Source organism: Lynx rufus, unplaced genomic scaffold (assembly GCF_022079265.1).
Source record: "Lynx rufus isolate CCGP_SWC_20201006 ecotype Redwood Valley unplaced genomic scaffold, mLynRuf1.p SCAF_2, whole genome shotgun sequence".
NCBI classification, from domain to species: Eukaryota; Metazoa; Chordata; class Mammalia; order Carnivora; family Felidae; genus Lynx; species Lynx rufus.
Window position 1 is genome coordinate 94,649,109 of NW_025814834.1, and position 12,408 is coordinate 94,661,516.

At 43.0% G+C, this 12,408-nt stretch overlaps 1 protein-coding gene across 1 annotated transcript in view; it reads left to right on the plus strand.

Moving 5' to 3' along the window:
- LCT (lactase) overlaps positions 1 to 12,408 on the plus strand; it is a 51,247-nt gene that overhangs the window by 25,525 nt on the left and 13,314 nt on the right. Inside the window, exons 7-9 of the mRNA XM_047085132.1 lie at positions 1,481 to 2,126; positions 6,056 to 7,606; positions 8,279 to 8,547. Of these exons, the coding sequence (XP_046941088.1) occupies positions 1,481 to 2,126; positions 6,056 to 7,606; positions 8,279 to 8,547 (2,466 nt within the window). The remainder of the gene's footprint in view (positions 1 to 1,480; positions 2,127 to 6,055; positions 7,607 to 8,278; positions 8,548 to 12,408) is intronic.

Genomic DNA, 12,408 nt, shown 5'->3' on the forward strand with positions numbered 1-12,408 from the left:
GAGCCACCCAGGCGCCCCAAGTAGACTTTATTTTTTACAGTGGTTTTAAGTCCACAGCAAAATTGAACAGAAGTTACGTAGATTTTCCATATACCCTCTGCTCCCACGCGTGCACATTTTGACATCCCCCACCAGCATGGTACATTTGTTATGATGATTGAACCCACACTGGCTGTCATAATCACCCTAGTGCCCATTTCTTATCTGACATGTCATTAACACCTTTCCATGTTCTTACATGGCCACAATGACTGGTTTTGCTAGTTGTTTCATATTCTGCTGAGCCCCCTGCCTGATGCTGACTCAGTTAGAAGGCACACATTCCTGCCTTTTGGAAAGAAGCACAGTTTGCCATTGGAGTTTAGGACCCTGTTAAGGATTAACATTTGCAACATGAGAAGCAGTGAGGAGTTTGACTTCCTAAGGCATATTTTGATCTGAAAGTCTTCAAGAGTAAGTGTCATTATCTTCAGATGACAAAAATGAAAAAGGAAAGGATGATAAGCAACAGCAATCTCCCTCCTACACCCCAAGTGTCTGCTTGGTGCTCTATATACATGATCTTATTTAGTCCTCCTAAATGAATGCATAATTACCACTTCTTGCATACAAGGAAACTGAATGAGAAGCAAGTTAGTGACAAAGTCAAGATTTAAGTCTAGTTTTGTTACACTCCAGACCCTGCTTTTGCCCGTTTTCCCATGGCACTCTGCCAAGGAAAGCTGTTAACTTTTATAAGACCTTGAGTTAAGTCTACAAAGAGATTCCTGGTCATGGGTTTTCTTTCTAGATTTCATTAAGTGGAAAGAGCAGGTAGGTTAGAAAGAATTGTCCCATCCCTTCTGTGTCAAATAAAATGACCGTCCCAAATTCGTTGTTGATGAATTATTCAATAAGCACTTACTAAGAACAAAGTCAGAATAGCATCATGGGGGACAATACAGGCCTAGAGTCAGGCTTCTTACATTCTACACCTCTCTAGATCTTGTTCCCCTCATCTGTATAGTGGTAATAATAATTATACTGTCACACAAGACTGTTGGGAGGAGCTTATGAGAGAATTCATTAACAATTTTTTACTGTGAAATATGGTTATTGATGCTACTGCTATTGACCTGTTAATGGTGATGTTGACTTGTTGATGTTATTGGCTGTTGATATTGCTGGCATTTGTGTTGATGATGTTGATGTCAACATTGTCCATGTTGATTTACTGACATTGTTAGCATCAATCTTAACTACTTTTTGATATTGTTGACTTGTTGATATTGGCATTGACTTGCTGATGACTTCCTGATGTTGTTGACACTGGTGCTGTTATTGATGTGGACATTTTCATTGTGGCTATTTTATTAACATTGGTAACATTATTGACATTCGTATTAACTTGTTGTAGACTTGTTATTGGCTTGTGGTTGTTGTTGGCTTTGCTATTAGTTGTTATTAAGCACTGTATTTCTTTCTTTTTTTTCCTCACAAGGTGGCTCACTTGGTCCTCAAGGCTCATGCCAGAGTTTGGCACCACTATAATAGCCACTATCGTCCACAGCAGCAGGGACGTGTGGGCATTGTGTTGAACTCAGACTGGGCAGAACCTCTGTCCCCAGAGAGGCCTGAGGACCTGAGTGCCTCTGAACGCTTCTTGCACTTCATGCTGGGCTGGTTTGCACACCCCATCTTTGTGGATGGAGACTACCCTGCTGCCCTGAGGGCCCAAATCCAACAGATGAACCAACAGTGCCCCAGTCTTGTGGCCCAGCTCCCTGAGTTCACCGAGGCAGAGAAGCAACTCCTGAAAGGCTCTGCTGATTTTCTGGGTCTGTCTCATTACACTTCTCGCCTTATCAGCACGGCCCAACAAGATTCCTGCATCCCTAGCTATGACACCATTGGAGGCTTTTCCCAACATGTGGACCCTGCATGGCCCCAGACCTCATCCCCTTGGATTTATGTGGTGCCCTGGGGTATAAGGAGGCTATTGCAGTTTGTATCTTTGGAATACACAAGAGGAAAAGTTCCGATCTACCTGGCTGGGAATGGCATGCCCATAGGGGAGACTGAAGATCTCCTTGAGGATTCCTTGAGAGTAGACTACTTCAATAAATATATCAATGAGGTGCTCAAAGGTAAGAATGGTGGATATGCTGGTGATTGGAAGGTGGGTGGTACTTCTCCAAGTCTTCAGATTTCTGTTTAATGAGACAAAGACAGTCTCCTAAGAAAATGAAGCCAAAAAGTAGTGTTAGTAGTAATAGCATGAGTCCTTCATATCAGCCTCCTAGCTGTTTCCCCCAGAAGCCTCAAGTGTTTGTTCCTATGTTCTTATTCCCTATAATGCCGCCTCCTACCCTCTGCCCATTTGAGTCCTATCCATTGATCAAAGACTCATCATCTTTTAACACATTCATTTAACAAATATTTATTCAGTGCCTGTTATGTACTGCACATTGCACAAGACAGTAAGGGTAAAATATTGAGCAAATATCATCTTTTCCCATAGTACCCTCAGAGTTTACAGAGGGTCACAGACAGAAAATTGTAATAAAGGATGCCAATGGCATTATAGGAGGGGACTCCAACCCATTAAATCTTCCCTCGTTGTTCTGGCCACATTCATCTCCATCTCCTTAAGTCAGCTATAAAATCAACATTCCACATAATTCACTTTGATCCCATTAATTCATATCGACTGCACCAGTCTTACCTAACATAGTTTCATACGTCTTTTTAAATTTTTTAAAAGAATTTTTTAATATTTATTTTTGAGAGAGAAAGAGAGTTTAATATTTTTTAATGTTTATTTTTGAGAGAGAGAGACAGAGCACGAGCAGGGGAGAGGCAGAGAGAGAGGGAGACACAGAATCCGAAGCAGGCTTTAGGCTCTGAGCTGTCAGCACAGAGCCCGATGTGGGGCTCGAACTCATGAAGCATGAGATAATGATGTGACACAAAGCTGTGAGATCATAACCAACTGAGCCACCCAAGCACACCTAAATTTTTTTTATTTTAATTCTAGTATAGTTAATACACAGTGTTATATTTGTTTCAGGTGTACAATATAGTGATCTGACAATTCTATACATTGCTTAGTGCTCATTATGATAAGTGTACTCATAATTTCCTTCACCTATTTAACCCCCCCCCCACCCCTCCTCTCTGGTAACCATCAGTTTGTTGTCTATGGTTAAGAGTCGGCTTCTTGGTTTATCTCTTTTATTCTTTGTTCATTTGTTTTGTTTGTTCCACACATGAATGAAATCGTATGGTATTTGTCTTTCTCTGACTTCACTTAGCATTTTATCATCTAGATGCATCCATATTGTTGCAAATGACAAGATTTCATTTTTTTTTATGGCTGAGTAATGTTCTATTATATATAAATACCACATCTTCTTTATCCATTCATCTATTGATGGACACTTGGGCTGCTTCCATAATTTGGTTATTGTAATTAATGCTGCAGTAAACAGAGTGCCTATATCTTTTCAAATTAGTATTTTTGTATTCTTTGTAAATACCCAGTAGTGGAATTACTGGATCACATCATAATTCTATTTTTAATTTTTTTTTTTGAGGAACCTCCATACTGTTTTCCACAGTGACTACACTAAGTTGCATTCCTACCAATGGTGCATGAGGGCTCCTTTTTCTCCACATCCTCACCAGCACTTATTATTTCTTATGGTTTTGATTTTAGCTATTCTGACAAGCATAAGGTGATATTTCATTGTAGTTTTGATTTGCATTTCCCTGATGATTAGTGATGTTGAACAATCTTTTCATGTGTCCTTTGGCCATCTGGATGTCATCTTTGGAGAAATGTCTGCTTGTGTCTTTGGCCCATTTTTTACTTGGTTTATTTGTTTTTTAGGTGTTGAGTTGTATCAGTTCTTTATGTTTGGGATATTAATCCTTTATTGGATATGTTATTTTCAAATATCTTCTCCCATTCCAGAGGTTGTCTTTTAGTTTTGTTGATTGTTTCCTTCATTGTGAAAAAGCTTTTTATTTTTATGTAGTCCCAATAGTTTATTTTTGCTTTTGTTTCCCTTGCCTCAGGACACATATCTAGAAAGATGTTGATATGGCTGATGTCAGAGAAGTTACTGCCCATGCTCTCTTGTAGGATTTTTACGGTTTCAGATCTCACATTTAGGTCTTGAATCCATTTTGAGTTTATTTCTGTGTATGGTGTAGAAAATTGGTCCACTTTCATTCTTTTGCATGTAGCTGTTCAATTTTCCCAACACCATTTGTTGAAGACTATCTTTTCCCCATATGTCTTTTTATTCCAAGTAAAAAGGAATGGCAAATAATTTTCATCTCCTACATCAGCACTAATCAAGTGATATATGGCTAGTCACCTGCCTAGAGGGCTATTCTGAGAAGATTTCAAGGCCTTGTGTAGATTCAGAGAGAAAGAGTTGACTAGCAATACCTACCCTGGGCACTACAGTTAGGAATGGAGACACCTTAGGGAGTGGAGGCCTCAGTGTTCATGAGGCCAGACACCCTCTCTTTTACTTTGCTTGTGTTCTCAGCATCAAGGGTACAATTCTGTAATCTTCACAATCTTGGAATCCCTCTAGGACATATCTCAAGAGATCTTTGAAACAGCCTTGTTAAGAAAATAGGGGCAGAGATCATCCTCCTGGGACCATTGTGAAAACTGATGCTCTGAGAGATTACATGGTGTGCCCAAACAGCCAGTGAGTGAAACCACAGGCCTTTCTATCACTGGCTCATCAATACCCACTAACCTATGAAGCTTCTATTCATTTTTGTTTCTAGAGCCTTTTACAGCCTGGGACAAAGTAGGTGTTTACTAAATTATTCATTGAATGAATAAATGAATTATATAAAATAAATGAATTGCCAGCCTCTTATATAGTCAATGTTTGTTGAGAGGCTGTGTAATCTGATAAAAATAGGGCTTAATACTTTGCTGGTTCCCAGTTTGAGCCCAAAGCCATTGCTTTACTTTGACACTGGTTTTTGGTTGACTCACTAGATGCTTTTTTTTATTCTCTCACAGTTCTGCAGGCCAGAAGTCCACAATGGAGATGCTGGTAGGGCCACTCTCCCTCCGAAGTCTCCAGAGGAGACTCTTTGCTTGCCTCTTTCAGCATCTGGTGGCTCCAGGCATTTCTTGGCTGTTGGCTGCATTGCCCCAATCTCTGCCTCCATCTTCGTGGAGACCTTCTATCTTTCTCTTTTAAGGGTGCTTGTCATTGGATTTTGGACTCACCCAGTTAATGCAGGATGATCTCATCTTAAGATCCTTAACTTAATTACATCTACAAAGACCTCTTTTCCAAATAAGATTACATTAACTGGTACCAAGTTAAGATTTGGACATATCTTTTTGGGGACCACCATTCAGCTCACTGTACCAGGAAATACCTTACTGTAGGCATTATTTCTCTTTTTTAAGAGGGGATGTGTGATCATTTTATGTCAGTATTGCTAGACATAAGGAAAAACAAAAGTATATTTTAAATATTAAATGATTTATGCATTATATAAAAAAACAAGGAATCCTGACAGTAGCAGATGGGACACATGCTTGTATTCATTTTGAGGCAGGGATGGCCTTCTGGATTGAGGTTTATGACCATAGATGTGGCCTGATGATTTGTGGGCATCTTGTGGATTCTCTTTTATTCATTCTGAGGAAAAAGGGTTAACATTTTTGGGGTAACCTAAATCCCCTCCAAAACATGCATATGAAAAGGAAAACCTTTAAATAGCAACATCAGTAACAGAGACTATTTTTTTTTAATTTTATTTATTTTTATTTTTTATTTTTGAGAGAGGGAGAGAAAGCATGAGTGCAAGCAGGGGAGGGGCAGAGGGAGAGGGAGAGAGGGAAAGAAGCCAGAGCAGGCTCCATCGTCAGCACAGAGCCCAAGGGTGGGGTTCAGGAGGCTCTCTCCTGACCGACTGTGAGATTGTGACCTGAGCCAAAATCAGGAGTCAGACACTTAACCAACTGAGTCACCCAGGTGCCCCATAGAGACTTCAAAATAATCCAAAGTTTTGTTTTTCTCCATAGCTATCAAGGAGGACTTAGTGGATGTTCGATCTTACATCGCTCGTGCCCTCATGGATGGCTTTGAAGGCCCCTTTGGTTACAGCCAGAGGTTTGGACTGTATCATGTCAACTTCAATGACAGCAGCAAGCCAAGGACTCCCAGGAAATCTGCCTACTTTTTCACCAGCATCATTGAAAAGAACGGTTTCCTCCCCAAGGCCGTAAAGAGACTGCCACCACCCAGTATAGCAAACTTCCCACGTAAAATCAGAGCCTTCACTTTTCCATCTGATGTGCCCTCCAAAGCTAAAGTAGTTTGGGAAAAGTTCTCCAACCAACCCAAGTTTGAAAGAGATTTGTTCTACCATGGTACTTTCAGAGAGGACTTTCTCTGGGGCGTGTCCTCATCAGCCTATCAGATTGAAGGAGCTTGGAATGCTGATGGCAAAGGCCCCAGCATCTGGGATAACTTCACCCACACACCAGGGAGCAATGTGAAAGGCAATGCCACTGGAGACATCGCCTGTGACAGCTATAACCAACTGGATGCCGATCTGAATATGCTTCGAGCTTTGAAGGTGAAGGCCTATCGCTTCTCTATCTCCTGGTCTCGGATTTTCCCAACAGGGAGAAACAGTTCTATCAACAGACACGGTGTTGATTATTACAACAGGCTGATCAATGGCTTGGTGGCAAGCAACATCTCTCCCATGGTGACACTGTTCCACTGGGACCTGCCCCAGGCCCTCCAGGATATTGGAGGCTGGGAAAATCCTTCCTTGATTGAGTTGTTTAACAGCTATGCAGACTTTTGTTTCCAGACCTTTGGGGACAGAGTCAAGTTCTGGATGACCTTTAATGAGCCCACATACCAGGCATGGTTGGGTTATGGCTCAGGGGATTTTCCTCCAAAGGTGAAAGACCCAGGCTGGGGACCTTACAGAATTGGCCATGCAATCATCAAAGCTCATGCCAGAGTATATCACACTTACGATGAGAAATACAGGCGGGAACAGAAGGGGGTCATCTCTTTGAGCCTCAGTGCACACTGGGCAGAGCCCAAGTCCCCTGAGATCCCGAGGGACGTGGAGGCAGCTGACCGAATGCTGCAGTTCTCACTGGGCTGGTTTGCCCACCCCATTTTCCGAAACGGAGACTATCCCGATGCCATGAAGTGGAAAGTGGGGAACAGGAGTGAGCTTCAACACTTAGCCACCTCCCGCCTGCCAAGCTTCACTGAGGAAGAGAAAAGGTACATCAGGGCCACAGCTGATGTGTTCTGCCTCAACACCTACTCCTCCAGAATTGTGCAGCACAAAACACCCAGGTTAAACCCACCCTCCTATGAAGATGATCAGGAGACAACCAAGGAGGAGGACCCTTCATGGCCTTCCACAGCAATAAACAGAGCTGCACCCTGGGGGACACGAAGACTGCTCAACTGGATCAAGGAAGAGTATGGTGACATACCCATTTACATCACTGAAAATGGAGTGGGGCTGACAAATCCAAAAGTGGAAGATACTGATAGGATATTTTACCACAAAACCTACATCAATGAAGCTTTGAAAGGTATGTGAGAATTCATGTCCCCCTTACAGAATCTTCCAGCATCCATATATCATGTGCCTGACATGGTTTGGCAAAGTGGATTACAAACCATAAACAAGTCTCTCTTAGGCTCTAACTCCATAATTCTTTTCCTGTCGGGGGTTACATATCCCTTTGGAAATCTGAAAAAAAGCCATGGTCATCTACCCAGATGTACACATACAGAGTCCCCATACAAGTAGTTTCATGGGTGCATCCATTCATTATTGAGCAACTACTATGTGGCAAGTTCTATTTTAAGTGCAGTGAACAAAAAGATAACTTTCTGTTAACATGGTGCATATGTTATATTCTGGTGAGTTTCATGCACCCCAGAGCAAGAAACTCTTTTCTAAAACACATTTCTATGTGTAACTTCTACAGTGGGCTGAGACTCTTGATTTCAAGCCTGTCCCTTTACCCCAACAAAAGAATTTGGTTTTGCAAAGATTGGTCATTAATACTTGCTATGAGGGCATCAGTGCTGGCAAAAAAAGAAGGTGCTCTGTCCATCTGGGCATACATTAATTGTGGGTACGAGTTAATGGTTTAGGACTACTGTTTTAAGTGATGTGCCAGTACTTGTCTAGGGTTCTTGAGAACCTCACCCTCCAGGTGTAAAGCTCTTCTCTGCTCACTTTGGAATGTTCCCAGCCTACCGACTTGATGGGGTAGACCTTCGAGGGTATTCTGCATGGTCTCTGATGGACAACTTTGAGTGGCTGAATGGCTACACAGTCAAGTTTGGACTGTACCATGTTGATTTCAATAACACGAACAGGCCTCGCACAGCAAGAGCCTCCGCCAGGTACTACACAGAGGTCATCACCAACAACGGCATGCCGCTGCCCAGGGAAGACGAGTTTGTCTATGGACAGTTTCCCGAGGGCTTCATCTGGAGTGCAGCTTCTGCCGCATATCAGGTGAGAAGTTCGGGGCAGTTCAACGACAGCTATTGCAGACCTACTGTGTGCCAGGCTGTGGGCTTGGTGCTAGGAGGGCAGGCAAGAACAGGGGATTGCCACAGACCTGGAGCAGGAAAGTATGGGTGCCGTATACGGAATCTGGGAGGTCCTCTCCATGGACAGACCAGCTTCCTCACATCCCCCAATTCAGGCAGACTCGTGGCTGCTTGGGCTATGCTGAGAGGGACGTAGGCAGGCAAAATGGAGCAGGTGGACCTGGGCACAAACACTTAGGCAGAGACCCGCAAACCAGAAGATTGTCCGCCGGAATATGTTCGTTTCTCACCTAGTCTCTTCCGAGCAGGCAGTTTGCTCAGAATGGCTGTCACGTGGGCCTGGGCTTGTTTTGTTGTCCTGGCAGCATTTATACTGTAACCTTATTCGTGCCAAAATAAGCTCAATAATACATAAAATACGAGGGTTTTCCTTTTTTCACAGAAAAAGATAAAAAGCAAAGAGTCACTTGCCCAGGCAGCTAGTGGAGGTCCCTGCTTTACATCTTCTGCCTCCATTCATTTTCTTTGAAGAAGGAGTGGAGGCTCTGTGTTCCCTGCGGACCCTGGGCAGAGCCAGTGCTGTGAGCTGACCTGACTCTGGGTGTGCTTGTCCCTTGGGTTTCCTTCTAGTCAGCCACAGCTGCTGAAGATGTTTTTGAGGGGGGTGAGGGTGAGCTGCTCCCAGATGGCTGCACTACCAGGTCACAATGAAGTCTCAGACTAAATTAAGCTATGTCCAGACATTTATTAACTACATGTACAAACACAAAACCTGTTCGTGTATCCTATTCTGTGGACTGGAGGAAACCCCAATTCTTGGTCCTCTTCGGTGCTCTGGCCAACACTTTACATGAAAGAAACACTTGAGGACATGCCAGGGTTTCAGAGACAGTGTTCTGTTACTGTTACTGCGGGCAAACAGAGTCCTCTGTAGCAAGGTTTCCCCAATTTGGCCTGATTAACATTTGCATGGATAATTCTTTGTTGTGGGGCTTTCCTGTGCACTGTAGGATGTTAAGCAGCATCCCTGACCTCTACCCACTAGAGGTCAGCAGATTCCTCCCCAAGTTGTAACAACTAAAAATGCCTGTAGACATTTGCTAAATGTCTCTTCGGGGACAAAATATTTCCTGGGTGAAAACCACTATCCACAGGTTTACAGCTGGACACAGGAAGGGTTAGGAATTCATTCTAGGGCACAGGTGGCAGACCTTGTAGGATTCTTAAACACTGTCCATGCAAGGGAAAAGGAGTGTCCTTGAAAAGCTTTTAGCCAACCCGCATCTTGAATGATTAAACTGGCATTAGCAAGCACCCATTTCTATTCATTAGACAGCAGGCACAATTGTCACCATTTGAAACATTATGTGGTCTAATTAGCAAAGAGTTAAGTGTGAATCAAGAATTGATTGGAAGGGCTTATACTGTGGCCTTCCTGATTAGATACTACCTGATTGTGCATTCTTTTTTTTTAAATTTTTTTTTTAATGTTTATTTATTTTTGAGACAGAGAGAGACAGAGCATGAACAGGGGAGGGGCAGAGAGAGAGGGAGACATAGAATCTGAAACGGGCTCCAGGCTCTGAGCTGTCAGAGCTGTCAGCACAGAGCCCGTCGCAGGGCTCGAACTCACGGACCGCGAGATCATGACCTGAGCCGAAGTCAGACGCTTAACCGACTGAGCCACCCAGGCGCCCCTATTGTGCATTTTTTTTAAAACCTTTTATTTGGAAATCCTTTTGAACACAGAGAAAAGTTGAAGAAATAGTAGAGGACTCCTGTATATCCTTTCCCCATATTTCTCAACTGTTAAAATTTTACCATTTGCCGTATTTTCTGTGTGTGTGTATGTGCACACACATATATATAGTATATATATGAAACTGATTTTATCACTTGAATAAGAAAGTGTTTACCAGGTTTCTCTACCATAAAATTAAGTATTTTATAGTTATAAATAATAATTATTTTGTGGGGATCTACTTGGAGACTATATAAATAGCCTTTTCCTCATCAAATTTCACCCGCTAGTTTTAGCAGCTGCTGATAATTTGTGCCTGAATCAGTTATTACTGTGATAGGTGACAAATGGTGATTTTCTAATTTCATGATTCCTCTTATATTTATCAGGGGGCATTCAACAGAAAGGTCAAACTTTGACTTTTCTCATATTAATGCATACTATATAAATATGCATCAGCAGTATGGCTGGATGCAGTCCTATTTTATTCAGTGAGTTATCATATTATTATGTATTTAGATGTTCACATTTTCCACATTTTGCTATGAGGAGTGCCTTTTAGCCAGATCCTGTGTCCTTTTCACATGGCCCATCATTATTTGAGCACTTGCTTAGTTCTTTCTTGTATAAGATGTTCCAGACTCAGCTTATACCTTTTCTGTCCCAGCCCTGTAATCATCCCTTTGTCTAATGAACCCTTTCTCTTACTGGATAGGGGCGTTTAGAAACCAAGATCTATGTGCTGGATATGCTCACTGCTACTGGGGTGTCGTCATTCTAGAATTCCTCTAGCTAGGAAATTCACATATATACGCACAAAAACACGTGCACTTGTATGTTATTTCTATATCTACCCCATCTCTATGTGGATTAACAACATTTTTTTAATGTTTATTTATTTATTTTTCAACGTTTTTTATTTATTTTTGGGACAGAGAGAGACAGAGCATGAACGGGGGAGGGGCAGAGAGAGAGGGAGACACAGAATTGGAAACAGGCTCCAGGCTCCGAGCCATCAGCCCAGAGCCCGACGCGGGGCTCGAACCCACGGACCGCGAGATCGTGACCTGGCTGAAGTCGGACGCTTAACCGACTGCGCCACCCAGGCGCCCCAATGTTTATTTATTTTTGAGAGAGAGAGCGTGAGTGGGGAAGGGGCAGAGACAGAGAGAGAGATACAGAATCCAAAGCAGGCTCCAGGCTCTGAGCTGTCAGCGCAGAGCCCAATGCAGGGCTTGAACTCATGAACCATAAGATCATGACCTGAGCTGAAGTTGGGACACTTAACCATCTGAACCACCCAGGCACCCCCTATCTCTATGTAGATTTTAAAACATGAGTTTATACTGATACCTCCAAATCCAATCCACAGGCTCGATGCTAGCTTTCCCATTGCCCATATTTATACCTCTTTTCTCCAGTGGTGAAAAATCTAGCTCCTAATAGCCTCAACATGGTTACTTATTTCCTTGATCCCCCTGCATTAACTGATCTCTTGCACTGGTACCTTCCTGCTGGCCCTGAGCCCACTTGCATGGGGCTGTGCAGGCCACGCTGGGGTGCGTGTTCTTGGTCAGGATGCCAGCAATACCTTAGCTCCATCCAGTCACATAACATCATGGTGTATGTGTTATATTGCTTTAAAGTAAATTATAGGGGCACCTGGGTGGCTCAGTATGTTAAGCGTCCGACTTTGGCTCAGGCCACGATCTCACGATTCATGAGTTCAAGCCCTGCGTCGGGCTCTGTGCTAACAGCTCAGAGCCTGGAGCCTGTTTCAGATTCTGTGTCTCCCTCTTTCTCTCTGCTCCTCCCCTTGTGCTCTCTCTCTCATAAATAAATAAACACTAAAAAGAAGTAAGTTACAGAACTTGTACCTATCATACTACCTAAGCCTGTAAGTAGGCATTTGCCTAGTGGCTTATGGTCACTTTCCCTATAAGGTGGGGGGCAGGGGGAAGGCAGGGGGAGAAGAAGGAGGCACAGAAACTGTGACCCAGGTCCTGATTTGAAATTCTACCTCCGCAGCTGGCATCAGTGGTATTTGCTTGACTGTGATTGGGGCTGGAGGAATGTGATTGT